The sequence below is a fragment of the Carcharodon carcharias genome, chromosome 20 (genome assembly GCF_017639515.1).
Source record: "Carcharodon carcharias isolate sCarCar2 chromosome 20, sCarCar2.pri, whole genome shotgun sequence".
NCBI lineage: Eukaryota > Metazoa > Chordata > Chondrichthyes > Lamniformes > Lamnidae > Carcharodon > Carcharodon carcharias.
The window spans coordinates 96,603,674-96,617,643 of NC_054486.1; the positions used below are offsets into that span (position 1 = coordinate 96,603,674).

The 13,970-nt window shown below is 39.6% G+C and overlaps 1 protein-coding gene across 3 annotated transcripts in view; it reads left to right on the top strand.

Moving 5' to 3' along the window:
* The window catches only part of trip11 (thyroid hormone receptor interactor 11), a 107,041-nt gene that overhangs the window by 65,857 nt on the left and 27,214 nt on the right, over nt 1-13,970 (top strand). For all 3 annotated transcript variants that reach the window (XM_041213925.1, XM_041213926.1, XM_041213927.1), the window contains exons 15-16: nt 6,070-6,173; nt 10,405-10,504. In XM_041213925.1, the coding sequence (XP_041069859.1) occupies nt 6,070-6,173; nt 10,405-10,504 (204 nt within the window). The remainder of the gene's footprint in view (nt 1-6,069; nt 6,174-10,404; nt 10,505-13,970) is intronic.

Genomic DNA, 13,970 nt, shown 5'->3' on the forward strand with positions numbered 1-13,970 from the left:
CACTGCTCTGAGGAATGAGTCAGCAAATGGCTGTCACTTATTATGTTTAGCTGAAACAGGCATAATGTATGTACACATTCTTTCTGTCTGCAAAGAACAGAGCCCTGTGTATTAATATATGTAGCTTCCAGTACATGCAAATGCGCCACATTGCAAGCCCGGCTGACAATCTTAACTTGGTTGTCAGCATAATTCTTAGCACATTGAAGATTATTGAACAAATGTTGTCCAATCATGGAATCACATCTAACGTTGGACACTGTTTTAAGTTTTGCAAGCACGGGCTGGTTGGGTACAGTTGCGAACAGCAGCTGGGACATGCTGTTTGATACAATCCGCCAGTCTTTGGGAGGTATGGCCTGCATACCTAGCACCACGCTGGCTCTGAAATTCATATACCACATTACTAATTTGTGTGATAGGCAGAACACCTTTTTTGGCTTGAGGGCAGCATCCTGTCAATGGCGAATACCGCTTGTGTTGCTGCCGCATAGTAGCAGCGTGAAACACCTGTTGTCCAATTTTTCACATTTGCGAAGGCCATACAGGACTTGCAGATTGATAACTATGCTACTATGCTGTATCCATGTGCTGATTTGACATTGCTAGCCTATTCACCAATGTTCCACATAAGGAAGCCATCGATATTTGCGCTGCAGCACTGTATTATGGCAGTCGAGACCCACCATCATTGCGTGAATCAGTATTCATTGAACTCGGCAACTCGCACAGTTGAGTTCAAATGGATGGCGTTGCCATGGGATCCCCTCTAGGCCCAGCTCTTGCAAACTCTTTGTTGGGTTCCATGAGAAACATGTCTTCGATGGAATGACACTTAACCTCCTACACCTCGCATATTTCCGATATGTGGATGATATGCTTGCTATATTTAAATCTGCAGCTGCATGTAACAATTTCCTTACATGTCTTAGTGGGCTCCGTCCTGCACTCAAATTCACCTTTGCAATGGAGCAGTCAAATTAACTCCCTTGACATACTAGTTGAGAAACCTGCCAGAGGATTCTCTACCATGGTCTACTGCAAGCCTACCTTCACAGGCCAATATACACACTGGGTTTCTTACAGTTCCACACGCTATAAGGTTGGTCTTATCAGCAATCTTGTAAATGGGACCCGAGCCATTTGTTCACCATGCAAGCTTGACGCTGAAATAGGGTGGGTCAAAGACATCCTGTAGGATCATTTCGTGCTGAATATCATGCAAACCCATGAACGGGCCTAAGGTTTTTGGTCTTGAAAAGTGCCCAGTCTACCTCCAAATAACGTGGAAAGGCAAGGTATCTCAAAGGTTTGAGCAACAGGTGAAGCTAGCTGTTTCACACTGCTACTATGCAGCAGCAATTTGGGTGATCTTCACCACTAACAGGATGCAGCCCTCAAACCTAAAAGACGTTCTACCTATCACACAAATGAGTAATGAGGTATATGAATTTCAGTGCTAGTGTGATGCTAGGTATGTAGGCTGTACGTCCCAAAGACTGGTGGATTATATCAAACAGCATGTCCCAGCCGCTATTCGCAATGGGCAGGGTACAGACTGTACCCAACCAGCCTGTGCTTGCAAAACTCAAAACCGTGTCCAGCATTAGATGTGATTCCGCAATTGGACAACATTTGCTAAATTATCCTCAATGTGCTAAGAATTACGCTGACAACCAATTTAAGATTGTCACTTGGGCTTGCAATGTGGCACATCTGTGTGTACTGGAAGCTACATATCTTAATACACAAGGCCCTGTTCTTTGCAGACAGAAAGGACATGTGCATACATTGCACCTGTTTCAGCTGAATAAAATAAGTGACAACCATTCGCTGACTCATTCCTCCGGGCAATGCCTTGACCAATCAGGTTCAAGCTGCCCGGTTTAAATGTCAAATAATGCTTGTCAGTTAACTGTCAGTCACAATCAGTGATGCATTCTCCATGGCAAAGCCACTTGCCAACCAACCAGCACACTCCTCACATGGCACAAATTGTTGTTTTCCCCCTTATTCTTATTCTTTCCCCCTTATTTTTGGAACTGTCCTAATGAGTGCAAGATGAAATGCTTTGCCATGTCTCTTCTTTCTTTCATCAATATTCAAATTCTGTACTACCAAACGACTAATTATAAGACTAATCATGGGGTCAGAGATAAAAAGCATTTGTTTCTGGCCATCTGGAGACCAAAAGGTTTTCCAAGAAGAAATGCTTTTAAATAATATTTCAGAATGAAATCCATACAGCCAAGATCCGCTCAGTAGTTGGAATGGATGACTTAGAAGAGTAGTTGAAACCAGAACACAACTCATTTAAGCCACAGTTAGATGTGGTAACAGAAAAAGCGGATTTGCCACTTTGAAAGTGTAAGATCAAATAGTCTGAACCTTCAACCCAAACTATTGCAATGAACTATATAGCAGCAGGTGTATGGAGTTGTGAGAGAAACTGGAAGAGGACAAGTAATCATAGGGAAGCATAGTATCTGCAAATCAACAACTTGGCTCTAAATAATGTAATGTCTGATGATGAATTCTATGGAATTGATAGAAGTATGGCATAAAAACTACTAGTTGATACTAAGTAAAAATATCAACTTGAGATTTGTTTTAAAATAATCTGGTTGGTACATAGCATTTCAGAGTATCCTGTTTGTGAGATTTTAATGAAGTATGAATTGAAAATGATCAAGTCCCATGCCAAGTTGGAATACACAATGCATGAGTAGACTGTTGAGCCACCTTAGCTTGTCTATTTAACTCCTCACCGCAGGCCTGGTCAGACAGCTTTTATCTCCCTTCCTGATGAGCTGATAGCGCAAATATAAATAAATAAGTACGATATGATAGCTATTACAGAGACATGGCTACAGGAAGACGTAGATTAGGACCTGAAGGGTATGTGACATTTAGGAAGGGCAGGAAGTTAGGAAAAGGTGGAGGGGTAGCTCTTAATGATGGTATTAGCACATGAGAGAGGGATGGCCTAAGTTCAAGAAACCAGGATGTGGAAGAGGTTTGGATTGAGATGATGGGAATGATAAAGGCAAGAAGTCACTTGTGGAAGTGGTGTACAGGCCCCCTTGAAACTACACAGTAGGACAGAGAATAAAAAATAAGATAATGGGAGCTTGCCAGAAACGTACAGGAATAATCATGGGGGATTTTAATCTACATATAGATTGGAAAAATCAGATGGGCAAAAGTAGCGTAGATGAGTTCATAGAATGTTTTTGGGATAGTTTCTTAGAACACGTTCTGAAGCCAACCAGAGAGCTGGGTATGCTAGACCTTGTATTGAGCAACGAGATAGGATTAATTGATAACCTCCTAGTGAAGGCACCCCTAGGTAGCAGTGATCATAATATTATTGAATTTTACATTCAGTTTGAGGGAGAAAAGAGTGCGTCCAAGACTAGCATTTTAAACTTAAATAAGGGTAATTATGAGGGCATGAAAGCAGAGTGAAAAAGAAGTGAACTGGCAAATGAGGTTAAGGGATATGTCAATAGAAGTTCAGTGGCAGGCATTTAAAGGGACATTTCAGAATGCACAGAATATATATATTCCAATGAGAAAGAAAAATTCCAAGGAGAGGGCCCACCATCTGTGGTTAACTAAAAAGGTTAAAGACAGTATCAGACTTAAAGAAAAAGCGTATAATTATGCAAAGACAGGTGGCACGTCAGAAGATTAGAAAGAATATAAAGACCAGCAAAGAATGACAAAAAGGTTAATGAGGGAAAAATTGGAGTACGAGATAAAGCTAGCTAGTAATATAAAGACGGATAGTAAGAGTTTCTATTGATATTTAAATAAGAAAAGAGTTAACAAAGTGAGCTTTGGTCCCTTAGAGAGTGCATCTGGGGAATTGATATTGGAAAAGAGGGAGTTGGCGGATGAATTAAACAGGTATTTTGCTTCTATCTTCACTGTAGAGGACACTAGTAACATCTGTCAAGAAGATATAATACTTTTCATTATGTTATTTGGAATTTAATGTAAAGTAGAGTAATATTGGGGTCTGTGTCTATATGTGTTTGTGCTTGTGTGTATGGGACTTAATTGAATTACAGACAGCTGGTCTGAAGGCTTTGATGTAAGAAGAGAAGCTAGGTTTGAAATGCAAAATTGGTAAATATGGGTAAAGTTTTAGAATGTGAGGTATAAAGGGAACATTCGCAATTTTAAACAAACCAGTGTAGCTTGAATTCAAAAGAGGGGGTGAAATGTTTCATTTATCCAGGAGAAGTTAAGAAACAGTGTGTTTATTTTTCCCAAAGATTACTGGTAAAATTGGTACTATGATATGTTTTTATTAGAGAGGTAAGGTCCAAAGACACAATGAAACTATGGGAATTTGCATTCAAAGAGGAAGATATGTATAAAGGAGAGAGGGTTTTGTGCAAGGGAAGGCATTCTAAGATCTAACAAGTGTGAAAAAGCCTCCAGCCTCTGTGCCCAAATTGTTGTCTGCAAGAACTGAAGTTAAGAAAACTCACTTTGAATTCGACTGTTCAGGGTATCATGTTACTTTGCCTGGGCCTGTTTAAATCCGTGTTTTATTGTTGCCTTAATGGGAGTTAGATTAATTAGGGGAGCTAGGAGTTATCATAGTAGTAATTTGTAGACCTATGTATGTGCTTAAAATGATTTCTTCGATTAATAAATGTTTAATTTAATCTAGTTTTTGCTCTACCCTCAGTGACTGATTTATGGGATATTGAGAAAAATGTAGCACTGCATTACCCCCCTGATTGTGATCAGTTAACTCAAAATAAATTGAAGGTTGAATCTTTGATCTTGCTCTGCATGTCTTTGCTCAGTTTAATTTTAGATAGTACACGTACTGCAAACAAGACCCCATGATTTTTAATCCTGAGCAGGAATGAGAGTTGTAGTGCTAAATTTCATGCTGCATTATTGTGTTGTAGCTTTACAGCTCATTTAACTTATCTATTTGCATAGTCATAGGCAACGTTCCTCCACAGTATGTGACTCACTATGCAATTGCTTTTTATTTGTCTGCTGCACCTAGTGTTAATGATTACTAAATTGTTTAAATCTATAATTGTCTATTTTATTAGTAGTCATTAAATGCAAACAGGGATGCTTTGGTAACCAGTTGCATGCAGTATTATTATTATTGTAAATGCTTATATCTATTGGTAAATTGTATTTGTTAAACTAATATTTAATTAAATGCTCAGTAGATCCAAGGTGAAAACCTGACTTTTTAATGTTCCATCCAAGCCCAACTCTGCTACTGAATTTGAGTTCTGTTCCTCAATATGTCTTTTCATCCTCACCATCTTCTCGAGTGTGCAAACCTCAACTTCTACTATTTAAAATCCTCGTTTCTTTGCACAGTTGATAAAATACAGTGCCTTTATTAAATAGTGTTTTTGCCTCTAAGGGTTATTGTAAAATAACCCATCATGAGCTAACTGGATTCTGTTCTGATTGTTCTTTTTCCGCTTTGGATCTTTAATTTTCTTTTGATAGTAAGCGCAAGATCTTGATTAGGATGCAGTAGCATGGTGGTCTTATTACTAATAATCCAGAGACGTGAGTTCAAATCCCACCACAGAGTTAGGAGTTTAAATTTAGTTAATTAAATAAATCTGAAATTAAAAAAACTAGTATTAGTATTGGAGCCCATCAAACCACCGGATTGTCATAAAAACCCAGTTGGTTCACTAATATCCATTCTGGGTGAGTAAAACTACCATCCTTACCTGGTCTGGCCTGTAGGTGACTCCAGACCCCACAGTAATCTGGTTTACTCTTAACTGTCTTCTGAGATGACCTAACAAGCCAGTCAGTTGTATTAAAAAGCTGATGCAAAAAGCTTTAACCCACATGGACTTCAGCAGTTCTACCTCCTGCCCCCCAAAGGCTGGTTTAAATGGGCAATCAGTATTTGCTTTGCCAGTGACACCCATTTTGCATGAAAGAAAGCTTAAATGAAGGTAGTAAATTCCAGGTTACTTATGTAGACAGGCAGTGCTCACTTTATTTGATTTAATCAGCACGTGTATTTTTGTGCCAATTCATATGCCTGTGTAGAGGAGAAAGCGATGTATGCAGCTGAATTGGAGAAATATCAGAAAGACATTGCAGAGTGGAAGAAGAAATCATCAAGTCTTGAGAAAACAGTCACAGAGTTAGAGGTAAGGAGCAAATTTAACTTCTATTTTCTAACTAGGTGTAAATATAAGAATAATCAGTGGATAGTGAATCTTACTGTAATTTGCCATTCAAAAACACTCTGCTATCCTGTGGGGTTTTACATCGGTGATATCTTGTAGCGACCTATATTGTATCAGTTATTTTTCTTTGCTTTAATAATTGGGTGTTTGACAGTAATTTGTTTAGCACTGGGTTCACTTTGTGAACATACACAATGTCACCTGAACTGGTTGATTGGATACTGCCCTATGATCATGTCATCTATCCATGGCTACTACTTTAGTGCCATTGATTTTTTTAATGCGAACGTTTGTTTCGATTGCTGAAATTCTGCCAATGTACACTTCAGTGCTGCCAAGAGTTTTAACCAGCTGTTGCTAATCTTAATGTGGTAATTACACATTCCTGTGAAAACAAAAGTTGATCATTCCAGGGGTGCTTTCAGCTTTTCTGTTGGACCTTTTTGGATGGTCTAGCCAATAAGGTACTAGATTGATTCATTATTTCTGAAGACACTAGACTTTTATTCATTTAGGGAGATAGGGAGAGAAAAGCAAATATGGGAGCAAAATTGTATCGTGCATAGAACTACATAAAACGTACAGCAAAGAAAATAGACCATCTGACCCAACTGGCCCAAACCAGTGTTTATGCGCCTTGCATCGTGATAAAAATAAGACCACACAAAGGGACCCAAACTAATAGCAAATGGAATGGAGAGAGTAACAGTTCCCAATACATGCTGATGGTTAGCACTGGTTTAGTCATTTAGCCTTTCACTTCTGTTTTTATTCAGTAATCTTCATGTTTTGTGGGGGTGGGGAGAGATAGAAAATCATAAATCTTAAAACAATGATTCTTGCCTTTACTGCTGAAATTGGTTGTTGTCATCATACTGCACGAACCTCGTTAATGTGGTTTGCAGTAAAAAGGCAGCATGGTAACAGACATTTTGTACAAATTCACCAAGGAGGAGTGGGGACAGATCACCATAATTTGTATTGTGGCTTACTGATGTGTTGCTGCGTGACTTTGGCCTCTAGCTGCTGAAGTGTACATGAGCTTCTAAGAGCCAGATGGGATTTTGGATCTGAAGATTATTGTGTGGTGTATGCAAAATCATGGTCCCCAACGTTTGTAACTAGGACAGAAAGAATGTGGAAGAATTAGTTTCTGTATTCAAGACTTTTTCATTCATTCATGGGATGTGGACTTTGCTGGCTGAGTCAGCATTTACTGCCCATCCCTAGTTGCCCTTGAAAAGGTGGTGGTGAGCTGCCTTTTTGAACCGCCTCAGTCCATGTGGTATAGGTACACCCACAGTGCTCATAGGAAGGGAGTTCCAGAATTTTGACCCAGTGACAATGAAGGAACGGCAATATATTTTTAAGTCAGGATGGTGAGTGACTTGGGAAATTTCCAGGTGGTGGTGTTCCCATCTATCTGCTGTCTTTGCCCTTCTAGATGGTAGTGGTCATGGGTTTGGAAGATACTGTTGAAGGACCTTGGTGAATTCCAGTTGGAGAGGCTGTTTTTAGGGGCAATTGTTTCTATGACAGGGTTCTCGAAAAAGGATAGGTTTTGTTCTAAATAATCTGCCAGAAGAGTTTACGGTGCTCTAAAGTGGCTTTAGAGTTTCCAGGGGCTGTTAAGTTTAATCCTTTGAAACCTATCTGATTAGTAGATTTCAACAGCCTCGTGCTCTATCAATTGCAGTTTTGCTCTCAAACTAGTTGAATCATTTCCTGACTCCCTGTACTGATGCTCCTTTTCAAAAGTGTCTGCACCAAAAGCCTTGAATATTGCATTCAGAAATGTTTTTAATTAGTTTTAGATCTCTGGGTTGAATCCATTGATTTAAACATGATGAGCAGCCTTGTTCAACTGACATCTGCGAAAAGCCTGGATTGCCTCAATCAAGTTGACAGTAACAAGAAAAAGCAGCATGCTTAGCGTCAATTATTTGGAGGCATAAAGTGCCAGCATGGAATTTGGACCAACTATTATAGTAACTTGCGTAACTTAGAAAGTATACAAGCTCCATTTGAAAATGTTGCAGCCAAAAAGAATAGAACTGAGCTTGCATCATACTTGTTTTCAACCACTTCCAGTGTATTTTTTGGTTTTAAGTACAATAAGTCCTCACTTTAAATTGTTCTTGAAAATCTTGAAATTTCCTTTTCAATAAAACAACTTTGAGTGAAACAGGTTCCCATAGAAATCAATGCTAAAATTGGAGTTAGATTCTTAGGACCTCCTTTATCAGAAAAAAAGAAACATTAAACCATGATACCCTGTATGTAATTTGAAAAACTTTACGTTGCTAAATTCCTAAGTTGCTAAATGAAATAATTTTTAAAATAAAATAAATTAAACAATATAAAAGAAAAATGTAGCTTTGTACTTGCAGTACTTCCTGTTCTCCATCAATCCTGCTTCCCAAACCTCCCACTCCGTGACCCTCTGGCTTGCTACCTCTCCCTGACCCTGACCCTCTAACTTGTGGCCTCTCCCCATGCCCGACCCATCCTCTCGCCAAACCTCCCGCTCTGACTCACCCCTTCACTGCTTTCCTTCCCTGAACCTGCAAGTCCGTTCCAGATCCGATCCAATCTTATGTCGGAGTTACAGATTGTAAAAGTGCAAGTCCCAATAGTGCAGAAATTCTGAGCTGGAGCTGTTGCAATCTATTTTTTTAAAATGCTCCCGCTCCCTGCTTCCTTCTCCAGGACTCTCACTGTAAGCAAGGGCTCTGGAGGTGAGTGGCGAGAGACAGGAGGAGCAGCGTCAGCAGTCAGTTTTTTTTTTAAATAACAGCCCCAACTTGGCACTTCTGCACCATCAGGACTTCACTTTCACAACCTCAGAGCTCTGGCATCAGAATGAATCTGGATTTTGAATGGGAATATAGGTTCAGGAGAGGCAAGCAGTGTCAGTGTGTCAGAGAGCACGAGGTTCAGTGAGAGAGTGGGTCGGGCACGGGGAAATTATGTTAGAATGACTTGCACAACGCTTAGCGAGGTTACCGGCCCTATTAACCCTGTTGAAACAAAGCAGCATTAACATTGCCCTATTTAAATGGGAACATACTGTATTATGATGTGAAAATGATTACTTTCTATTTAATGAGGCCATCAGCTGGACCATGACAAAACCCACCACAGGCCTTATTAGTATAGGATCAGCAAGCTGTGGACCACTGTTACTGTCTCAGAGGCAGCTCACTGCTTGCTCTGGCACCTCTAAGCCCCACATTGAGGTAAATTTAATTAAAAACATGCCTTTCTGGGGGTAGATTCCAGCATCATTAATGGCCCATCTGTTAGACCATTCATGGGCTGCTAATCCCAACACCATTTTCCATTTATATTTTAAAAGAGATATTAGGCCTCTTGTTGGCATATCCAAGGAGCCCAAAATCTGTTTTTGGCAGCTGTTAGACCCCTCTGTACTTAACTGCAGTTTCTGAGCTGAAACTATTAACTAGTTTTGCTTCCTGTGGTCACGTTCTTATGAAAGGCTCTCAATTGTACCTGGGCAAAATCAATTGTGAAAATCTTTCGTTTTCTATGCCTCTTTTTCTCTCTCACTTTCTCTCCCTCTCTCTCACATATTCACACTCACATCCCCTTGCCCCGCCTCCTCGGTCCCCCAGCCATATCGCCTCGCCTCCTTGCCCTGCCTCACCGCCCCATCTCCTAGTGTCACTGATTGCATGCAGTTCAGCAAAAATGAATACGAAATTCGCTATAATAATGCTAAATAATAGTACTAATATAAATATAATAATACTAGTAATAATAAATATTAGTTTGCTATAAGAATTAGATTGGATTGTTTAGGTGGATGAAGGAAAACGCCAAAAGTATTGGATTGCAGTGGATAAATGTGACTAGCACTGCTTGCTTAGTGGAGGAGAAGAGCCCGCATATATTGGTTGGGTCAAATGACCTCTGTGTTATAGCATCTGTGCCTCTCGCTCCAGTTTAACTTGCTTGATTTGGGGATCTGTGTGATCATTGAGAAATAACATGTTGGAATTTTGTTTGCATTTAGATACCATAAAATGATGAATTTAATTTAATATCAGACCACATTTTCTATTTAGACTTCAACATATCTACCGCACCAATTTTCAGCATTCATTAGAAATTATTCTTTTTTCCACCAGTATTTAGCAATTGATTGTTAACTGTTTTCCTCCTGTTGCAGCAACATTTAAAGGAAGCAAATGATGCTCTCGATTCTGCATCAAGACTAGCTGAACAGTTGGATCTGAAAGAGGAGCAACTGGAAGATCTTAAAAAACAAGGTAATGCTTTGCTTTGCTGGTGTAAACTTGTTTATTAGAAATGTAATAACCGATTTTGGTATTCCATCTTCTTCCCTTGAAACTCATACACTTTCTCTCTCGCACTCTCTCTCTCTCTCTCTCTCATATTCACACTCACGTCTCCTCGCCATTTTGGTGCCACAGCAGCTTTGGAAACTTGATTGGAGAGATTTAAAGATGGAATTCTTGGAAAGCTGGGCACAGATTTTGGAGACAACAATGCATTTGTGGAGAAGATAGTGACGTAGTGGTGATGTCACTTGACTGGTAATCCAGAGACCCAGGCTAATCCTCTGGGGACATGGGTTCAAATCCCACTGAGTGTTATGGCAGGCGGATGCCAAACTGCCCAAATCCCAGAGGGAAAGTTGAAGCAGCTACTACAACTCTTTGCAGTTTGTACTTATTTCGAGGTGCAGACATTGAATTCAGTAAAAAGGCGGCCACCAAGTCTTATAGGTTTCTTACAAAACTAAACCTTTATTAATAGAAGAAATGATTTTAAGCACATACATCGGTCTACAAATTACTACTATGACAACTTCTAAACCCCCTAGTTAATCTAAATCCCAGTTACACCTCTGTTAAGGCAACAATGAGACACATAGATTTTAAAAGACCCAGGCAAAGTAACACACAATACCCTGAATTGAAAGTGAGTTTTTCTCAGCTTCAGTTCCTTGAAGACAGCAGCTTGAGGCTTAGATGCTGGAGGCTTTTCACCCTTGTGTTAGATCTTGGAGTACCTGCCCTTACACACAACATTTGCTCCTTTGTACACGTTTTCCCCTTTGAATACAAATTCCCATTGTTTCACCATGTCTTTGGATTTTACCTCTCTAGTGATAAAATCTATCGTGGTAGCAATTTTACCAGTAATCTTTGGGTAAAATAAACACACCATTTCTTGTCTTCTCCTGGTTAGATGTAACATTTCATTTCTGCTTTTTAATTAAAGCTAGTCTGGTTTATTTAACAATGCAAGTGTTCCCTTTTCACCTTTACATTCAAAAACTTCCCCCATGTTTACCTACTCAACATTTCAAACCTAGCTTATCTTCTGATATGTCAAAGCCTTCAGACCAGCTTGTCTCTCTCTCTCTCTCTCTCTCACTCATATACGCACACACACACGCACACACACACACACGCACACACCACTATTACTCTACAATAAATTCCAATAACATTATGATAATTATTATATCTTCCTAACTCTAAGGCAGCTGGCGGAATTTAAATTCAATTAATAAAAATTTGTAACAAAAGACTAGTCTCAATAATGGTGACCATGGCAGCTATTATCAATTGTCATAAAAAACGATCTGGTTCACTAATGCCTTTTTGGGAAGGAAGTCTGCTATCCTTACCTGGTCTGGCCTAATGTGACTCCAGATCCACAACAATGTGGTTGATTTAACTGCCCCCTGACTCTAGCAAGCCACTCAGTTCAAGGGCAATTAGGGATGGGCAACAAATGCTGGCCTTGCCAGTGATGCCCACATCCCATGAAAGAAAAAAATAATTAAATGATTTTGGAGGGGAAAGGGGACAGGAGTTTGCAAGTACAGAGGGGTCATGGATTGGGTTTTTGAGGAGCTGAGTGATAGCAGATTTGAAGGAGAACGTGACAATATCAGGGAGAGAGAGCCATTAACGATATCAGCTAACATGGGAGCCAGTAATTTCATGCACAGTAGAAATAACTGTAATCTTAATGAGGGCTGAAGATCTATGGAGAAAGAGGTCAAGGGGAATAACATTGGCTGCTGCAAAACTGGGCCATTAACTTTATAAGTTTTACAAACATTTGAATTACTGTTTTAGAGGGTGTGTGTCTGTATACATTGCATCTTTAGAAATAAATCTGCACATTGGTCTTTAAAGTTGACCGGGTAACAAAGCAACTATATTCAGTTAAAACACGAGTACGTAAAACTTCCTTGTTCTTGGCATCTGGGACATGTAAAAGCAAATGTGCTGCAAAAAATGCAAGTTTATTCTCATACTCCTTGGGATATATATATTGCTCTACACTGGTCGGGTCCAAACCAACAAAGAGTAGAACTAAATCTGTAGTAATGGAAATGAATTAGGATTGGGAATGATATTGGAAGTAACTTCTATTAATATTGTGCTTTGTGTCTGCACAATTGACAACAGCTATTTCTGAGGTGGGTAGAATTTAATTTGGACTAATCAACTCCCCAATTACTCCATGAACCACTGATTCAGTGTGCAGCAGAGCCATGCAGATCAGTAAGAGTTCGTCCCAGGTGCCAGTATCACTGCTGTAAGTGGTCTCAGCACTTTGGGAGTATCAATCAACCAAGGTTCATGTGCCTGATCCCCATTCAGCAACTTGTGCTGAAAGTGTGTCCACACCAGACATTTACAAAAACACAGTGAGCCTCTGCTGCGATACCCTCTGGGCAGGATTTTCCACACCCACCCACCGCCGGGACCTTCCGGTCCCACCGCAAGTCAATGGACTTCTGGCTGGTACGCCACCTTGCCCATGGGGCCAGAAAATCCCAGCCTCCATGTTTAAGCTTTCCTGCCAATGCTTACCTTTTACACATAGAGTGATCGTTGGGTGAGATCCTGCAGAATGTCTGCTGCCTGTGGAGCCATATGCAGCAAGAATTTGACACTCGCAGTGAGAAATGAAGAGAAACATGATGTTGGGTGCTATGTGGACAGGATTTTTTGTTTATCCACTTCTGTAGAAAGCATTTTTCTGTCAGCAAAGTACAAAGTAGTGTTAGTATTCCAAGTTGTCAAGAGGCCCTTTTTGCCCAATTTATGCAATGGCTCTTTAGTTTTATTGTTTGGGTATGAACAAAATTGATTTGAAACAAGTTCGCTAAGCATGGAAGCGCAAGGGGTGAATAAAATGGAAGCAAATTGGGATGGATAAAAAATAAATATATTCATTTATATTTATAAATATTAAAAAAAAATTGAGTGGAGCAGAGTAGACTTGACTGTTAGTAAACTTATGGACCACAGCAATGTATCTCGATTGCTGGCAGCAAAAGCTGACTTTTAAAACATGCATTTTTGGCCATTTGGTAAGTAAAGAATGACAACGTTTGAAAAAATGGCCTCAGCCTTAAAAAGGAAACAAATTAAACAATTGTTGTGTTAATCCTTCGAATATAAAGCTTCCTTCACTTTCAGGTTACAGATGTTTAAGAGAATATTTAAAACTTATGACGCTGAACTTCCTGAAGCTGCCTTGGAAATCCAGACTTTCTCCCAACCCATGTTTGAGCAATCTGAAAATTGTATACAGTAACTTTCATTTTTAAAATATCTTTAATGTGAAAAAGCATCCCAAGGCACTTATTGCAAGCCTAATCCGGAGATTCCTTCTCTTTGTATTGTTTTGTAATATCCTACTTTCTGAATTGCTGCACAACCTCTTAACTGTAGATAGACA